This window comes from Nanorana parkeri, unplaced genomic scaffold (genome assembly GCF_000935625.1).
Source record: "Nanorana parkeri isolate BGI_ZX_2015 unplaced genomic scaffold, ASM93562v1 scaffold1863, whole genome shotgun sequence".
Lineage (NCBI taxonomy): Eukaryota > Metazoa > Chordata > Amphibia > Anura > Dicroglossidae > Nanorana > Nanorana parkeri.
The window spans coordinates 60,504-77,835 of record NW_017308131.1 but is presented as its reverse complement, the minus strand read 5'-3'; the positions used below and the strand labels follow the sequence as shown (position 1 = coordinate 77,835).

General features: G+C 42.9%; 1 protein-coding gene across 1 annotated transcript in view; it reads left to right on the top strand.

Annotated features, from left to right (window-relative positions):
• Positions 1–17,332, top strand: part of LOC108799965 (alpha-2-macroglobulin-like) — a 78,182-nt gene that overhangs the window by 10,521 nt on the left and 50,329 nt on the right. Inside the window, exons 5-12 of the mRNA XM_018571915.1 lie at positions 639–659; positions 2,633–2,786; positions 8,080–8,164; positions 9,662–9,782; positions 11,664–11,778; positions 11,884–11,993; positions 12,756–12,923; positions 14,946–15,176. Of these exons, the coding sequence (XP_018427417.1) occupies positions 639–659; positions 2,633–2,786; positions 8,080–8,164; positions 9,662–9,782; positions 11,664–11,778; positions 11,884–11,993; positions 12,756–12,923; positions 14,946–15,176 (1,005 nt within the window). The remainder of the gene's footprint in view (positions 1–638; positions 660–2,632; positions 2,787–8,079; positions 8,165–9,661; positions 9,783–11,663; positions 11,779–11,883; positions 11,994–12,755; positions 12,924–14,945; positions 15,177–17,332) is intronic.

The following is a 17,332-nucleotide window of genomic DNA, read 5'->3' as shown; positions in this document are numbered from 1 at the left end:
CCCCCCCCGCCCCATTGTTTTTAGCATTCTTGCTTTGGGCCTGGGGCTTAAAGTATTAAAGAAGGAGGATTAGCACCACATCCAGGTAATCAAAAGGTAGTGTTGCTCCCAGTCAGTCTGCATTCATTCACCTATCGGGTGCCAGCCCAGCTCATCCCTGGTCAGTGTGCAATTAAAAGAAAGGATAGCGGCAACTAGCATTTTCAGAAGGACGTCATCAATGGCAGACTCAATGTTTTTCTCATGAAAGGTCTCTCTAAATCTAAACCATAAGACAAACCCACTTCCTATGAGCCCTGGTCATCTTGGACCCGCCTCCAGCCTGTTACTGGACAGTGAAAGGAGGAGTAGCACAGTGATGAGCTCATCTCTGTCACTCTGCTTTTTATTTCTATAAGCATGTTACTTGCCAACAAATCAGCTGTACTGCTTCTTTCTCTCACACTACAGCCCTGCTACACAGGGACTGTAAGAGGCTGATACCAGGTCAAAATTAGGTACTTACACTGCTTGCATTTAAAAAAAAAAATTAATTCAAAGATGTAATAAAGATTACAGAACTGCATTAATTTGTGTCTTTTAGTTCAGCTTTAAGAAATGTAACTGTATCTAAAAATATCTCTTTTTTTCTTTGACAGTTTCCGGTTGTAGAATTACAGGTAAAAAAAAAAATATAACGAATCCTTTAGCAATTGGTTTTTGTATATTGACCCGACGGAGATACCACTAGTAATGTGTGATTAGTGACTACATGGAAATGACTAACATTTACCAAATCTACTGGGGTTCCCGCGGTAATTTATGTTCCACCCACCATGGACTTAAGCTCCACCCACCGTGACAGTAAACGCTGGGTATCAATTGAATATAGTGCTGTGGTATGCAGTGCATCCACTGACCTCGAAGACTCATGCCATCTAACAAGTTCCCACCCACCCTGCATTAAAATGCAATAAATAAATAATTTCAATAGTTTAGATTACAAGTTTAGTGTAGTATAACCCTTTAGGTAGGTAAAGGCATAGTCCTTCTTTTGCAAAAATGTAATAATTTCACCCACATTCATAAAAATAAAAATGTGCATTTATTAGATTTTTGCATTCAAGCCTACAGAACATTGCAACCGTGAGCAGTGCATTGCGGGTGCAGTGCCCAGGCTCTTGCATTGTTTACCCCCAGCCCCTTCTGTTAGACCTTCCATTCACAGATCCCTGTGAACAGATGATGCGGTTGTGCGAGCACAGCCACAAGCAGATGCTCTAAATGAAGAAAAAATATGGGATGCAGCAGGGAGGTTATCATGAAAAAATGTCTAAAATTACATTTTTTTAAAAATATTAGGAAAATAAAGGCTAACTGTATTGGGTGGTTGTGGTATTGGGTAGTTGTGGAAGCATTCTGTACCCTTTCAGGAAACAGGAAGGAACCAGATCGGTCAGTGGCTGGAAGCATTCATACAAAGAATTAAGCCCTGGTTCACACCTAGGCGTATTGCATATGCGCATCTGTCGCGCGGTTGTCGCACGTTTTTTTACCGCAATTCGCGGTAAAAAAATTGCGCGACAAACGCGCGTTTCCGAGGGCTACTTGGCTGTATCCCAATGGAGACGCGCAACAAAAACGGCCCAAAGTAGTACCTGTACCTTTTCAGGCGTGGGCCGTTTTATAGCGCATTAGGGGCGGGCTGAAATACGCCAAGGTGTGAACCAGACCCTTTGAATACAATGGGATTTATATATTTGAGCGTTTTGTAGAGCGTTCGTCGAGCGTAGAACGCGCTACAAAACGTTCAGGTGTGAACGAGGGCTTAGAGTTTAGAAAAATGACTGGGTAAACCCAGAATTTTTTAATTTTTTTCCTTTATACTGGCATTTTCTAAACATAGGTTTCAACAGTTTGGGGGGCAGATAAAAGATTTGTGTATTATAACCCTTTCATTAGTTAAGCATTGTTAGAGAGGTCTACACTAGACGTAACCCTGTAAAAACATGTGTTTTGTTTTGGATCTATTTGCATTTTTATTTCTTTAATTTTTTCTGATTTTGGATCCAGAATTTGGTTTGGTTTGTTCGAGTCTGTCCAATTTTTTGCTTCAGAATGAAGTTACATGACTGTGCCTGTAATGCAACCCCCAGGAGTCAAACCCCCCCTCCCCCATCTGATTGGCCAGAGAACAGTCACATGCCCGAATTAGTTTCGTTTTGAAAGAAATTCAGATGGATCAGATTTTCCGTAAAATGAGCATTCGGATAAGATTGCATTCAGACATGTTAGTATTCAGAAATTCGGATGCATCCAAATGTTTGAATTTAACGAAATTCGTACAAATATCCATTCGGAACTAAACGAAATTACATGTCTAGTCTACACAGCAGACCAAAAAGAGGGACAACAGAGGCAGAAAGAGGGACGGTCGCTCTAAATGAAGGAGCTATGGAAACCTGATAAGCAACCAGAAGTTTGATCGAATTTAAAATAAGTGATCTAAATATCAATTATCTAAAAATTTGTGATCTGAATATGATTTTAAAAAGGTGATCTAAAATAAATATTATCCATTTGAATTGTTTTGGTTAGTCAGAAAACAGTTGTATTGGGTAGCTGTGGTTTGAAACATTTTGTGCCTTTTCAGGATCCAGGAAAGAACCGGATTGGTCAGTGGCTGAATGTGAATCTCAATCAAGGAATCAAGGAGTTTTCCTTTTCTCTCTCCTCGGAGCCTCCACTAGGGGAATACACGATCCGGGTGGGGGACAAAGTCCAAACCTTCAGTGTGGAAGAATATGGTGAGGAACATTCATAGTTGTCTTTCTGAAAGAAAGAAATTGTAATTTAAGCAAAATATTGTAATCAGTGACCTATGAAAATGTGTCCATTTAGGCACAGAAGAGATTAGGGATGTAGTACATTCATAATATATGATTTTTTAAGCTCTACTTTTACAGGTTTATATCAGTGAACATGCTTTAGCCTAACTTGCAAACCTTCATTCTTGTATCTATAGATCTGCGCTTATGGAAAAATAAAACCTAATGTAGGTAGTGAAGCTGCCACTGCGCCGCATAATCATTATTGAAACCTTCATTCTTGCACGCTCTCTTCAGCATCTTAATAACAAGTCTGTTTATATGCCTCCTGCTGTACCTCCGGACCACTCTGGCTGTAAGTGCTGTGGGTCTCATAGACATCAGCAATGAAGGTCTCATAGACGTCAGCAATGAAGGTCTCATAGACGTCAGCAATGAAGGTCTCATAGACGTCAGCAATGAAGGTCTCATAGACGTCAGCAATGAAGGTCTCATAGACATCAGCTAAACCATAAGACAAACCCACTTCCTATGAGCCCTGGTCATCTTGGACCCGCCTCCAGCCTGTTACTGGACAGTGAAAGGAGGAGTAGCACAGTGATGAGCTCATCTCTGTCACTCTGCTTTTTATTTCTATAAGCATGTTACTTGCCAACAAATCAGCTGTACTGCTTCTTTCTCTCACACTACAGCCCTGCTACACAGGGACTGTAAGAGGCTGATACCAGGTCAAAATTAGGTACTTACACTGCTTGCATTTAAAAAAAAAAATTAATTCAAAGATGTAATAAAGATTACAGAACTGCATTAATTTGTGTCTTTTAGTTCAGCTTTAAGAAATGTAACTGTATCTAAAAATATCTCTTTTTTTCTTTGACAGTTTCCGGTTGTAGAATTACAGGTAAAAAAAAAAATATAACGAATCCTTTAGCAATTGGTTTTTGTATATTGACCCGACGGAGATACCACTAGTAATGTGTGATTAGTGACTACATGGAAATGACTAACATTTACCAAATCTACTGGGGTTCCCGCGGTAATTTATGTTCCACCCACCATGGACTTAAGCTCCACCCACCGTGACAGTAAACGCTGGGTATCAATTGAATATAGTGCTGTGGTATGCAGTGCATCCACTGACCTCGAAGACTCATGCCATCTAACAAGTTCCCACCCACCCTGCATTAAAATGCAATAAATAAATAATTTCAATAGTTTAGATTACAAGTTTAGTGTAGTATAACCCTTTAGGTAGGTAAAGGCATAGTCCTTCTTTTGCAAAAATGTAATAATTTCACCCACATTCATAAAAATAAAAATGTGCATTTATTAGATTTTTGCATTCAAGCCTACAGAACATTGCAACCGTGAGCAGTGCATTGCGGGTGCAGTGCCCAGGCTCTTGCATTGTTTACCCCCAGCCCCTTCTGTTAGACCTTCCATTCACAGATCCCTGTGAACAGATGATGCGGTTGTGCGAGCACAGCCACAAGCAGATGCTCTAAATGAAGAAAAAATATGGGATGCAGCAGGGAGGTTATCATGAAAAAATGTCTAAAATTACATTTTTTTAAAAATATTAGGAAAATAAAGGCTAACTGTATTGGGTGGTTGTGGTATTGGGTAGTTGTGGAAGCATTCTGTACCCTTTCAGGAAACAGGAAGGAACCAGATCGGTCAGTGGCTGGAAGCATTCATACAAAGAATTAAGCCCTGGTTCACACCTAGGCGTATTGCATATGCGCATCTGTCGCGCGGTTGTCGCACGTTTTTTTACCGCAATTCGCGGTAAAAAAATTGCGCGACAAACGCGCGTTTCCGAGGGCTACTTGGCTGTATCCCAATGGAGACGCGCAACAAAAACGGCCCAAAGTAGTACCTGTACCTTTTCAGGCGTGGGCCGTTTTATAGCGCATTAGGGGCGGGCTGAAATACGCCAAGGTGTGAACCAGACCCTTTGAATACAATGGGATTTATATATTTGAGCGTTTTGTAGAGCGTTCGTCGAGCGTAGAACGCGCTACAAAACGTTCAGGTGTGAACGAGGGCTTAGAGTTTAGAAAAATGACTGGGTAAACCCAGAATTTTTTAATTTTTTTCCTTTATACTGGCATTTTCTAAACATAGGTTTCAACAGTTTGGGGGGCAGATAAAAGATTTGTGTATTATAACCCTTTCATTAGTTAAGCATTGTTAGAGAGGTCTACACTAGACGTAACCCTGTAAAAACATGTGTTTTGTTTTGGATCTATTTGCATTTTTATTTCTTTAATTTTTTCTGATTTTGGATCCAGAATTTGGTTTGGTTTGTTCGAGTCTGTCCAATTTTTTGCTTCAGAATGAAGTTACATGACTGTGCCTGTAATGCAACCCCCAGGAGTCAAACCCCCCCTCCCCCATCTGATTGGCCAGAGAACAGTCACATGCCCGAATTAGTTTCGTTTTGAAAGAAATTCAGATGGATCAGATTTTCCGTAAAATGAGCATTCGGATAAGATTGCATTCAGACATGTTAGTATTCAGAAATTCGGATGCATCCAAATGTTTGAATTTAACGAAATTCGTACAAATATCCATTCGGAACTAAACGAAATTACATGTCTAGTCTACACAGCAGACCAAAAAGAGGGACAACAGAGGCAGAAAGAGGGACGGTCGCTCTAAATGAAGGAGCTATGGAAACCTGATAAGCAACCAGAAGTTTGATCGAATTTAAAATAAGTGATCTAAATATCAATTATCTAAAAATTTGTGATCTGAATATGATTTTAAAAAGGTGATCTAAAATAAATATTATCCATTTGAATTGTTTTGGTTAGTCAGAAAACAGTTGTATTGGGTAGCTGTGGTTTGAAACATTTTGTGCCTTTTCAGGATCCAGGAAAGAACCGGATTGGTCAGTGGCTGAATGTGAATCTCAATCAAGGAATCAAGGAGTTTTCCTTTTCTCTCTCCTCGGAGCCTCCACTAGGGGAATACACGATCCGGGTGGGGGACAAAGTCCAAACCTTCAGTGTGGAAGAATATGGTGAGGAACATTCATAGTTGTCTTTCTGAAAGAAAGAAATTGTAATTTAAGCAAAATATTGTAATCAGTGACCTATGAAAATGTGTCCATTTAGGCACAGAAGAGATTAGGGATGTAGTACATTCATAATATATGATTTTTTAAGCTCTACTTTTACAGGTTTATATCAGTGAACATGCTTTAGCCTAACTTGCAAACCTTCATTCTTGTATCTATAGATCTGCGCTTATGGAAAAATAAAACCTAATGTAGGTAGTGAAGCTGCCACTGCGCCGCATAATCATTATTGAAACCTTCATTCTTGCACGCTCTCTTCAGCATCTTAATAACAAGTCTGTTTATATGCCTCCTGCTGTACCTCCGGACCACTCTGGCTGTAAGTGCTGTGGGTCTCATAGACATCAGCAATGAAGGTCTCATAGACGTCAGCAATGAAGGTCTCATAGACGTCAGCAATGAAGGTCTCATAGACGTCAGCAATGAAGGTCTCATAGACGTCAGCAATGAAGGTCTCATAGACATCAGCGATGAAGGTCTCATAGACATCAGGTTTCATAGACATCAGCGACGCAGGTTTCATAGACATCAGCGACGCAGGTCTCTTAGACATCAGCGACGCAGGTCCCATAGACATCAGCACTGCAAGTCTCGTACACATCAGCACTGCAGGTCTCGTAGACTTTCACTCTGCGGTCCCATTTCTGACTGCCTCCCCTTCTGGCCAATCACATAGCAAACAAACCCAGTCTTGTTTTGTGACTGGCAAAGAGGAGAAGGGAATTTGGAGGTGCTACTGTAGCATCCTGCAGCACTGCAGCAGGAGTGGTCTGGAAGTACAGCAGGAGCTGTACTAATTGGGCATGTAAGCAAACTTGTTTTTAAGATGTTGAAAAGAGCTTGCATTAATGAAGGTTTGTAGATGAGGTGTGTTTTTTTTATATAAATCTGGAAAGATTCTCCTGCCTGGAGTTTGGCTTTAAGTCCAACGTGACAGACAAAAGTGCATTTCCAAAAAGGCCCATGAAGCATTGCTAGACTCCAACAGCCATGACTCTCAGTGGAGGAGGCATGATGGGATCTTTAGTTTCAGCACAGCTGGAGTGCCAAGGTTGCCTACCATTGTCATAGACCATTTATCCAAAGGACATTAGCATAGACAGATATTCTTGATTAATAAACTCTGAAGAAGTAAGTGTTAATTATCTCTAATTTACCAACCATTGTCACTACTGTCTTACAACGTACACTGGCTTCCAATCGCCCAAAGGATAAAAGTCAAAATATTAAAAGCACTTACAAAGCCATCCGCAACCCTGCCCCTGGATATATCTCAAACCTTGTCTCAAAGTATCACCCTAACCGTCCCCTCCGCTCTTCAAAAGATCTCCTGCTTTCCAGTTCCTTTGTCAACTCCTCCCATGCTCACATCCAGGACTTCTCCAGAGTCTCTCCCATCCTCTGGAACCCTTTACCCCAACCTGTCTGTCTATCTCCTACTCTGACTGCCTTTAGGCGAACCCTTAAGACTCATCTCTTCGGGGAAGCCTATCCCACCTCAACCTAACCACTGAACCATCACGTTCCCTAACAATTCATCCCCACACAGCTACCTCCTTATGTATCACTTGCCCCTCCCTTTTAGATTGTAAGCCCTCAGGGGCAGGCCCCTCCTTACCATCTTCGCCCAAAGGATAAAAGTCAAAATATTAAAAGCACTTACAAAGCCATCCGCAACCCTGCCCCTGGATATATCTCAAACCTTGTCTCAAAGTATCACCCTAACCGTCCCCTCCGCTCTTCAAAAGATCTCCTGCTTTCCAGTTCCTTTGTCAACTCCTCCCATGCTCACATCCAGGACTTCTCCAGAGTCTCTCCCATCCTCTGGAACCCTTTACCCCAACCTGTCTGTCTATCTCCTACTCTGACTGCCTTTAGGCGAACCCTTAAGACTCATCTCTTCGGGGAAGCCTATCCCACCTCAACCTAACCACTGAACCATCACGTTCCCTAACAATTCATCCCCACACAGCTACCTCCTTATGTATCACTTGCCCCTCCCTTTTAGATTGTAAGCCCTCAGGGGCAGGCCCCTCCTTACCATCTTGTAGCTATATAAATCCTGTATAATAATAATAATAATAATAGTCATCTTAACAGGCATGTGTCCTACACTTTCCAGGAAGATGGAATAGCGCGTTAGTACAACCTAGTCAAATCTGACATTTTCCTATTCTACTTCTACAGTGCTTCCCAAATTTGAGGTCATTCTTGGGCTCCCAAAGTTCACCAGGATTGACAGTAAAAGTCTCAGTTTTCCGGTATGCGGCAAGTAAGTCTCACTATAAACAGATAGTTTAAAAGTTTTTAAAGTTATTTTAAATGCTGATTAAATCACTTACAATGGATGCTGCTTCTTGATGTTTAAAAGTTTTAGCTTCCAGCAGAATCAGCTGGTCCCCTGAGCACTGGCCCTGATATGCTGTTTTAGGGTGACCTCTTCCCCTTGCAGGCTCCTGTGGAGCCACCCTTCTGTGTGCCAGTAAGCTATGTGCCCCTCACACTCCCCCCCCTTCCTTCTCCAAGCAAGTAGATGGACAGCTGCCGGAGACAGAGCTCTTCCTTGTCATCTTGGACTGGGCATGAAGTTCAGGGAAGCCAAGCTGGGAGAGATGGAGCTGTCTGGAAACATGATTGCTGTAAGTGGTTGGGAAATATTTATATATTGCTGGGCAATGTACGTTTATTTGATCTGGTTTCATTATTGAAAAAGTTTGAGATTTTAAAACTACTTTAAAAGCACATTTGTTCCTGATGAATGAACGACTTGGTAGAAAAAAATAATTCCTGCCCTGTCTCTCTGTAGGGGAATTCTTCTTGAAAGACATTTTTTGCTCTCTTTTTGCAAAAATTGGCTAAAGTAAGATAACAACATATTGAACTCACAATGCCTTACAAGTTAGGCCTAGAGCTATCGGAGTCTGAAGAAGTGTACAGGGTCATGTCCACCATCAGGGGCGTACTGACAACACATGGGGCCCCTGGGCAGTGCAAGATTACGGGGCCCCCTTGTGCTCCACCCATACAAGCCCCTCCCACAAGCCCCACCTGCATAAACATTGTGTCACGCAAATGTTTTCTCCACACTATTTTTAAAATAGCAGGCCTATTCGCTAAAAGATGAATTTCCGGGGCAACTGGTAGGATTATTTCGGAATCTAGACCAATATAGGCAATTTGGAAAGGGAGCTAAATGGCCGACCTCAGACCAGAACCAATACACGGCAGATCTCAGACCAAAACCAAGACACGGCAGACTTCAGACCAGAACCAAGACACGGCAGACCTCAGACCAGAACCAAGACACGGCAGACTTGTCCAGCTTTACCTAATTATGCTGCATTCACAAGAAAACTCTAATATTTATCAATCCGCATGGATGCCGCCCGTTTGCGGCTATTAAATAGCTGCGAATGTTTGGAATCCGCCAAATGATGGTTCTTGCACTATTTCAGGGGGGCTGTGGGTTTCCGTACTGCCCGGCCCCCCAGCAATGGTCTGAACAATGCACATTGAAGAGCATTGTATTCTCTGTTTAGAGCGGCTCCGCACATATCCGTACAGCCGAATACGCACGGACAGCCGCTCAGGTGTGAATGGCGCCTTAGACTGGTTACTACTATGGTAACTGGCCTCAGTACTATGACTGATGCTCCCACTGTGAAGGCTACTCAAAAATATGCACTGTTGTGACAGTCTGGTTTGGTTGTCATACTTTTAAAATGAGTCTGTTAGATTGTATTCACATGGTGTTTTTGTTTACTTTTAGATACACACATGGAAAGCCAGTTCAAGGTAAATTTACAGTTGGCATATGCCGTAACTATTACCAATGGCATACAAGAAACATTGAGAAGAAACCAGATATTTGTTTTGGATTCATTGGGGAGGTAAGAGCAACAGTAATGATAGGTGAATCCTAAGAATAAGTGGAGTGATTTTGCTCAAAATGTATTTTGTTAGAAAACAAATAAAAGACACAGATTTATACATATCTATATAGGGGCTACACTCTCCCCCCACTGAGACCTTTGGGTCCCTCCAAAGAACAATTTGAACCAGCAAATTGGTGTAATAAAGATCCGCTTTGGCGGACATACCCTGTCTTTGAAACACTCATCTAACAATTTAACTAGGCATAACTATATCTAATTTACGATTGTAAGGGACTTACTCGGTTCCGTCCCGGGGCTGCAAGCCGGGCCTGCGCAGGCGTACGACGGACCTCAGCGCTCCCTCCGGCGCACGCGCACGGCGGTCGTTAGCGGCTCCCTCCGGCGCACGTGCAACAGGCTCCTTAAGCCGCGGCCAAACGAACCGTCGGCGTCCTACTGTTGGTAACAGTGAACGCGGACGATTCACTCTCTGTACCGACAGACCGCACAAGGGACCAGGTCATTCTACCTGCTTCCACTAAAGACACAGCATCCTGATCCCCACCATCTCCAGAGACCAGCCTACTGGGACTGCTCACAGGAGAGCCTCTCCAACCAGCACCCACACATCCAACATCCTGGGAAGAGCACTCAAGCTAAGGGAGATCCCCTCTGACATACCACCAACTGCAAGTATCTTACTGGCCCTGCTGGGCACTATTCAAAAGGGTGTATGGACTGAAGCATACAGTGTATCACTATAGAGTAACTGAAAGGTACTGTAAGAGACATTGCTTGCAAGTAGTTAAATCATTGCTGTCTTGTTACACACTGTGAACCAAACTAGGGAGAAATCTGTATCATTTCAATCTCATGCTGTACAGACTCTCACCCCTAGGGGCAATAGTCCAATTTCAAGTGATTGCCAGGGTTCTATAATTGCTACGTACCTTCTTCCCCTTCTACGGTTTAAATTATGTTACTGGTCTCATATACATCTCTAATCAATTGAGAGAGTATCTCCGAGACCGACCACTGATCAAACCGTACACATCCCCGCAGTTGAGATCCAAGCCTTACGTTGCAGAGAAGCTTACAACGATATTGATTAATAAAACCGGAGGATAAAGGGCATCTCCACCAAGGTGTGTTGATTGCTTGTGTTGAGCATAATTTAGCTCCTTCTTTTACAGATAAAGCAGTCACTTCAGGTGATCTTTGTACTGTAGTTATAGCTTCTTCAGTGCTATGACCAGGTATATCATAAGTAAGTCTCTGCGGTGGTCGCACCAGTCGTTTTGATCTTGATTCTAGAAGCCAGGAAGGTCCTTCATCAGGGTCATCGCCTGCAAGAAGAGGTGGAGACTGAGGAGACTCTACTCTTTCCTCTTCTGGTTGGGTAACAGTTTCTTCTGACTCAGGTAAATCAGGCAAAGGATCTGCTATCTCAGAGAGCACACCACAATTCTCTTAAGAGTCATCTGGACAAACCTGAGGTATGAATTTCGGAGCTTCTGGTCTCAAAGCACTGGAATGTGGCTCAGGATCAGTGACACTTTGGGTGACATTCAAAGAATCCGTAGGCCATATCCAACTCGGACACATATCTTCTTCATCACTGTCACTTTCACTGTCCCTCTCTGTCCTCAATCTCTGAGATCTGGTAGCTGGAACTTTCTGGGAAGCACGTGAAACAGGCGTAGAGAGTTCTTCACTAACATATCTATAGGCGCTACACTACCATGAGCGAGCTGCTCAGATGAAAAACTGCCAGCTGACATCAGAAGTGGCTGATGAAAGTTGAAATTGGGTGTCTGAAAATTAATGCACCTCATGCGGCCTCATTTAGTTATGGTACTATTGTATTGTTTGAATTGTGTGCCTTCTTATCCTCAGCTGGATAAATCAGGATGCCAAACTATTGAACTAAATATAGAAGCCTTTAAATTAAACAGCACTGGCATGGATTACCAACTGAAGGTAGAAGCCTCTATCACAGAACAAGGGACAGGTATGTTTCATTCTATACTACTTTCCAGCACACAGGTACACTATCGATCTTTGAATCTCTTTTTTAGTTCAGTACATTCAAGGTTTAATTTTCCTTTCTGTGCAGAGATTCAGTTATCTACATCCAGTCAAACCACTGTATCCAATGTGATCAACAAGTTGTCCTATGTGGATCCAGACTATAGCTACAAGGCTGGGATTCCATACCATGTTGTGGTGAGTTGTATATAGCCCCGTGCTTTTTTTTTTTGTTACCCTTTTTTTTAGTACTGACCTGCTATGTTATAGAGAAAATTTAGACATGTGAATTCTGCTTATGTAGTACCCTGAACAACTACAATTTGTCTTGAATGCCCTCTGAAAACAGGATTGCCCCGTAGCATCCTCACATACAATGCCGTGCTATGGAGCTTGCATTGTAGTGTTCGATGATGTCAGCGGTCCTTAGACCGCTGCAGCAAAGGGGCTCACTGCAAGGGAAAACTTTTCCTTGCCCTGAAGATGTGGGTTCTTCCCGTAACCACTAACCTGTTGACTTGACAGTGAAGGAGAAGCAGTATACTGATGAGGTTGTCTCTCTGGTCATTCTGCTATCTCCCCACAGCATATTCCTTGTCAATACATTTACATGCAACACACCTAATAGGATCCCGCTGCTGCCTCTCCATCTCCCAGCCATAGTGATGCTGTATAGGGAAACACAAAAGGCCAACTCAGGTTCAAACACTAGTTATCTTATTTAAAAAAAATTTAATGGTGTATCAGTAATAAATACCTATTAGCATTAATTTCGTTTTTTTATATCTGTTTTCAACTTTACCTCTCTGTTTGTGATTAAAATTTGGCACCTGCCTCAGTAGGGATTTTGCATCCTCTGAATCAGCACTATTACAACAGGATAGCAGAGGGTTGACATTGATGGACTTTTCAACTTTCTGAATAAGCTTTTGCGCTACAGCTCATTGTGTTTCATTCCAGGTTAAAGTGACAGATGTTAATGATAATCCTCAACAAGGCATGAAAGTTTATTTCCACAGTAGAGACGGCAGAGAAGAAAAGCTTATTGATACCTCAGTGACAGACGACAATGGCAAAGCTGTTTTCATCTTAAATACAAACGACTGGGAGGGCACAAAATACTTTATGGTATGGAAATCTCATATGTATACTTATGTGTATGTGTAGAATTTGTTTCTATTTTTTGCAGAGAGCAACCTTTCTGCCTAAGGGCCCATTCACATGGTAAAGTTATGTCAATTGCACTATACCTTGTACTAGGTGGGTTGTGTTGCCGTTCTTTTTAATGGCACCCCAAAACTCCTCCAATACCGCAATACCATGTGCTGCAGTGAACGGTGGCTGGGAGGTGCCATTCAAAAGAAGGGCAACCAAATACACCTAGCAATAAGTGCAATAATTTCCTTGCTACTAAATTATACAAAAGTGGAAGCAACTGGGAACAACAGTAACTCAGCCACAAATTGATAGGCCACGTAAAATGGCAGAGCGGGGTCAGCGCATGTTGAAGTGCACAGTGCGCCAAAGTCACCAACTGTCTACAGAGTCAATAGCTACCGACCTCCAAACTTGGTGTGGCCTTCAGATTGGCACAACAACAGTGCGTAGAGAGCGTCATGGAATGGGTTTCCATGGCCGAGCAGCTGCATATAAGCCTTAAATCACCAAGTCCAATGCAAAGCGCCAGATGCAGTGGTGTAAAGCACGCCGCCACTGGACTCTAGAGAAGTGGTGACGTGTTCACCGGAGTGACAAAGACGCTTCTCTGTCTGGCAATCCGATGGACGTGTCTGGGTTTGGCGGGTTGCCAGGAGAACGGTACTTGCCTGACTGCATTGTGCCAAGTGTAAAGTTTGGTGGAGGGGGGATTATGGGGGGGGTTGTTTTTCAGGGGTTGGTCTTGGCTCCTTAGTTCCAGTGAAGGGAACTCTTAAGGCATCAGCATACCAAGATATTTTGGACAATTTCATGCTCCCAAATTTGTGGGAACAGTTTGGGGATGGCCCCTTCCTGTTCCAACATGACTGCGCACCAGTGCACAAAGCAGGGTTCATAAAGACATGGATGAGTGAGTTTGGGGTGGAGAAACTTGACTGACCTGCACAGAGTCCTGACCTCAACCCGATAGTACACCTTTGGGATGAATTAGAGCGGAGACTGCGAGCCAGGTCTTCTCGTTCAACATCAGTACCTGACCTCACAAATGGTCAAACACTCCCATAGACACACTCCTAAACCTTGTGGACGCCTTCCCACAAGAGTTGAAGCTGTTATAGCTGCAAAGGCTGGGCCAGCTCAGTATTGAACCCTACGGACTAAGAATGGGATGCCATTAAAGTTCATGTGCGTGTAAAGGCTGGCGTCCCAATACTTTTGGCAATGTAGTGTATGTCATAGGTAGTGGACTCCTGTCTGTTATACACTGACTGGCTTTACAATGGAAGTGATTCAGACAGCTGTAAAGTCACCCTACCACTTCCACGGGCTCTGGAACGGCTCTTAAAAGCTTGACATGTTTGGTATCTATTTAATTGGTGCAACCTCATCCATCTTTGATATTTTACCAAAGAACTGTGTAATATATTGTATTTATGTGCACTAAAGCTAACTTAAATAAGGACTCCAAGAAAGAACCAAATTAACCATTGCATTGGGGCTACCCCAGCACTGCAAGGGTTAACTGTTCATTTTGGTCAAGAGGCCAGATACTTACCTGATCCTCAATACTGTCTGGCTGCTAGGTCATTCCCTGCAGCCTCTTCTACCCCCAGATTCCAGTGGTCTAAGCCCTAATGATGCCATCACTGCAAGGGATAACTTGGTTAATTCCTGGAGTTATTCTTAAGTGTATTTTTTTTACTGAAAATTAGGGTAGGATAACAGTTGTGCTAATATCATGTGACATAAACAGATTAATTGCTGCCATTTTATTCTTCAGGGTCTCTGCTTTCAGAAAATATATAATACTGGGGGGTAGAGTTATGTAATCTTCAGACCTAAAATGTGCATTGAGAGTTCCTGAGACACATGAAATCCTGCCCAGCATATACCAAAAAAAAGAAAACACTTTTGGGTGGACTGACATTTTCTAGAGCAATTGTATGAATCAAATCTTTCCTTGTAATCTCACATACAAACATGTTTCAACAGGCAAAAACAATGCTAAAGAACCCAGATTTAGTGGTCGGCTACATTAGGCCCGACTATGGACAAGTGCACCTGTCAATATATCCCTTCTACTCTAAAAGCAAGAGCTTCCTGAAACTCCACTCCCTGGAAAAGGTCCTGCCATGTGGGGGGCAGCAGGAGGTGCAGGTGGAGTATATTATCAAACACACAGAGCTGAAGAAGGAATATGAACACCTAGATCTCCATTACCTGGTGAGAGCCTTGTCAGCATGCACTGTGCACACAGCAACACAATCAGCCACTCAACCATGAGGCACATATTAAAAGATGGAAGAAAGGTAAAGCTGTTGCCTGTAGCAACCATCTGGGCTTTTTGTTCATCTTCCCAGAAATTATTCCAAGGTTTGGTATTTTATAGGCAATTCAAGCTGAATTCCAGACACAAAAAAAAAATGATTTAAACATATTTCTCAATAGTCACAAATGATATAAATCCCCATTGTATACACCAAACCCAGCTATCACCTTAAAAAAGTAGCACTGATACCATCACTGTGCTGCACATAGCCTATGCAGAGAGCTATGGGAGGGACCCAGAAGGCCCCAACAAATACAGACTGGCTGCAGAAAACTACAGGAGGGGGCGGCTACAAGACCTGTCATCCTGCAAAAAGAGAGAGAAATGCAGTAACTGGTCTATATTATAGAAAGTTACTACACACAGGTAAAGTGTCACACTGAATTACTGCACAGACCTGGAAGAAATACACAAAGCACACCAAGGACTGGCGGCGGGACTACCAGGATTGCATCAGTCGCATGTGCGACCGGGCCCTGGCATTCCACCATTTGAGGGGGGACCTGAAAAGGAGGAAGAGCGGCTGGCCCCGGTAATCGCTGAGGCGTCGACATTGTCTCCCGGACTACAGGAGGCAATTCTCGGGTGTTTCTGCCAAGGGATCACAGTGAGACGCTTGGTTGGCAGAGAATTGGTGGAGTCATGGCATCTCCGTCCCAGAGGCTGCAGACAAAACCTGTTATAACTTGTTTAAGAGCGTCCTGCTCATCTACATCTTCATATTCTGGGTACCTTCATGGTTTCTTGCGCCGAGGCCCTGAGGTTTCTAGCTACACCTCTGACACCAAGATTGAAATTGGAATACACATGGTGGCTTTTGTATTTAGAACATCCAGTATTTGCTTATCCCGGAGTTCAGCGTTATGGAAACCTGTATTATAATTACTTGTAGAAAACACAAACTGCTTTTGCTGAACCCTACTTATGTTGAGCCAAAGGCTTTACAGCTTTCTAAACTACCCGCTCAAGTATGCAGACCAGGAGTTCTGACATCACTAGCTGCATGCTTGCGCCAGGTCAATGAATCAGAATCTATTGAGGTCAGGGACAGCCAGACAACTTGACTTTTCAGGGGGAGTCCAATCTTGGCATCCCCTGTGCTTCTCTGAGTACAGGTTTTAGCAGGTTTCTGAGCGCAGGGTGTCTAAGTATGGCTGTGTAGTTCAACAGGCAGAACATGAGACCCAGCGCATAGTAATCAGCACTCAGCAATTGGACTGGTCAGACACGCCCCCTTTTTATTTCTCTGCATGAGGACACTTGTGATGAGCGGTGTGGCCATTACTTAAATTTGCATGCATAGAACAACTCACTGTTAAAAGAGATAAAACAAGTGTGAGACTTCAGTTGGGCTTTAACACTATGGAGTGGAGAAAAAAAAGATGAATTATAATTGGCCACCACAGGTAACCAATTCTACCTGAAGATACCGTTAGTGGTAAAGAAAGCTTCTAGTCCAAATTTATAGTAGTATTAAATCCTCTAACAAATGTACATTGCTCAGCAAACATTGCTTTACATTTTATGACCAATCCCTAACAGTCATCATGTTTCCAAACAGCTCCAACTCTCCCAGCTCAGCTTCCCCGAACTTCCTGTCCAGAATAAGATCACAAGGGACAGAGCAGTCTTCAGCAGATATCCATCTACTACCCCTGACTGAGAAGGGAGGAGGGAGCACAGAAAAAGGGAGTGGCTTGCCTTGAGTGCCTGTGTGTTTGTGGAGACACACACACAGCTTACTAGCACACACAAGGGTGGCTCCATAGGATCCTGCAAGGGAAAAGAACCATCCTAAAACAGGATATCAGGGTCAGTGCTCAGGGGACCAGCTGCTTTTGCAAAAAAAAACTAAAAAACTTTTAGACATCAAGAAGCAGCATCCATTGTAAATTATTTGAATTACCTTAAAAACCTTTTAACTTTGATATAATTTAAAAGGGGATTCTGCAATGGCTGGAAAACCCCCTCTACGTGCACCATAATATTGACCCCGTCTACTTTTGAATACCCTTTACTGTTTCTTCTCTTTTTCTTAAGTAGTATTAAG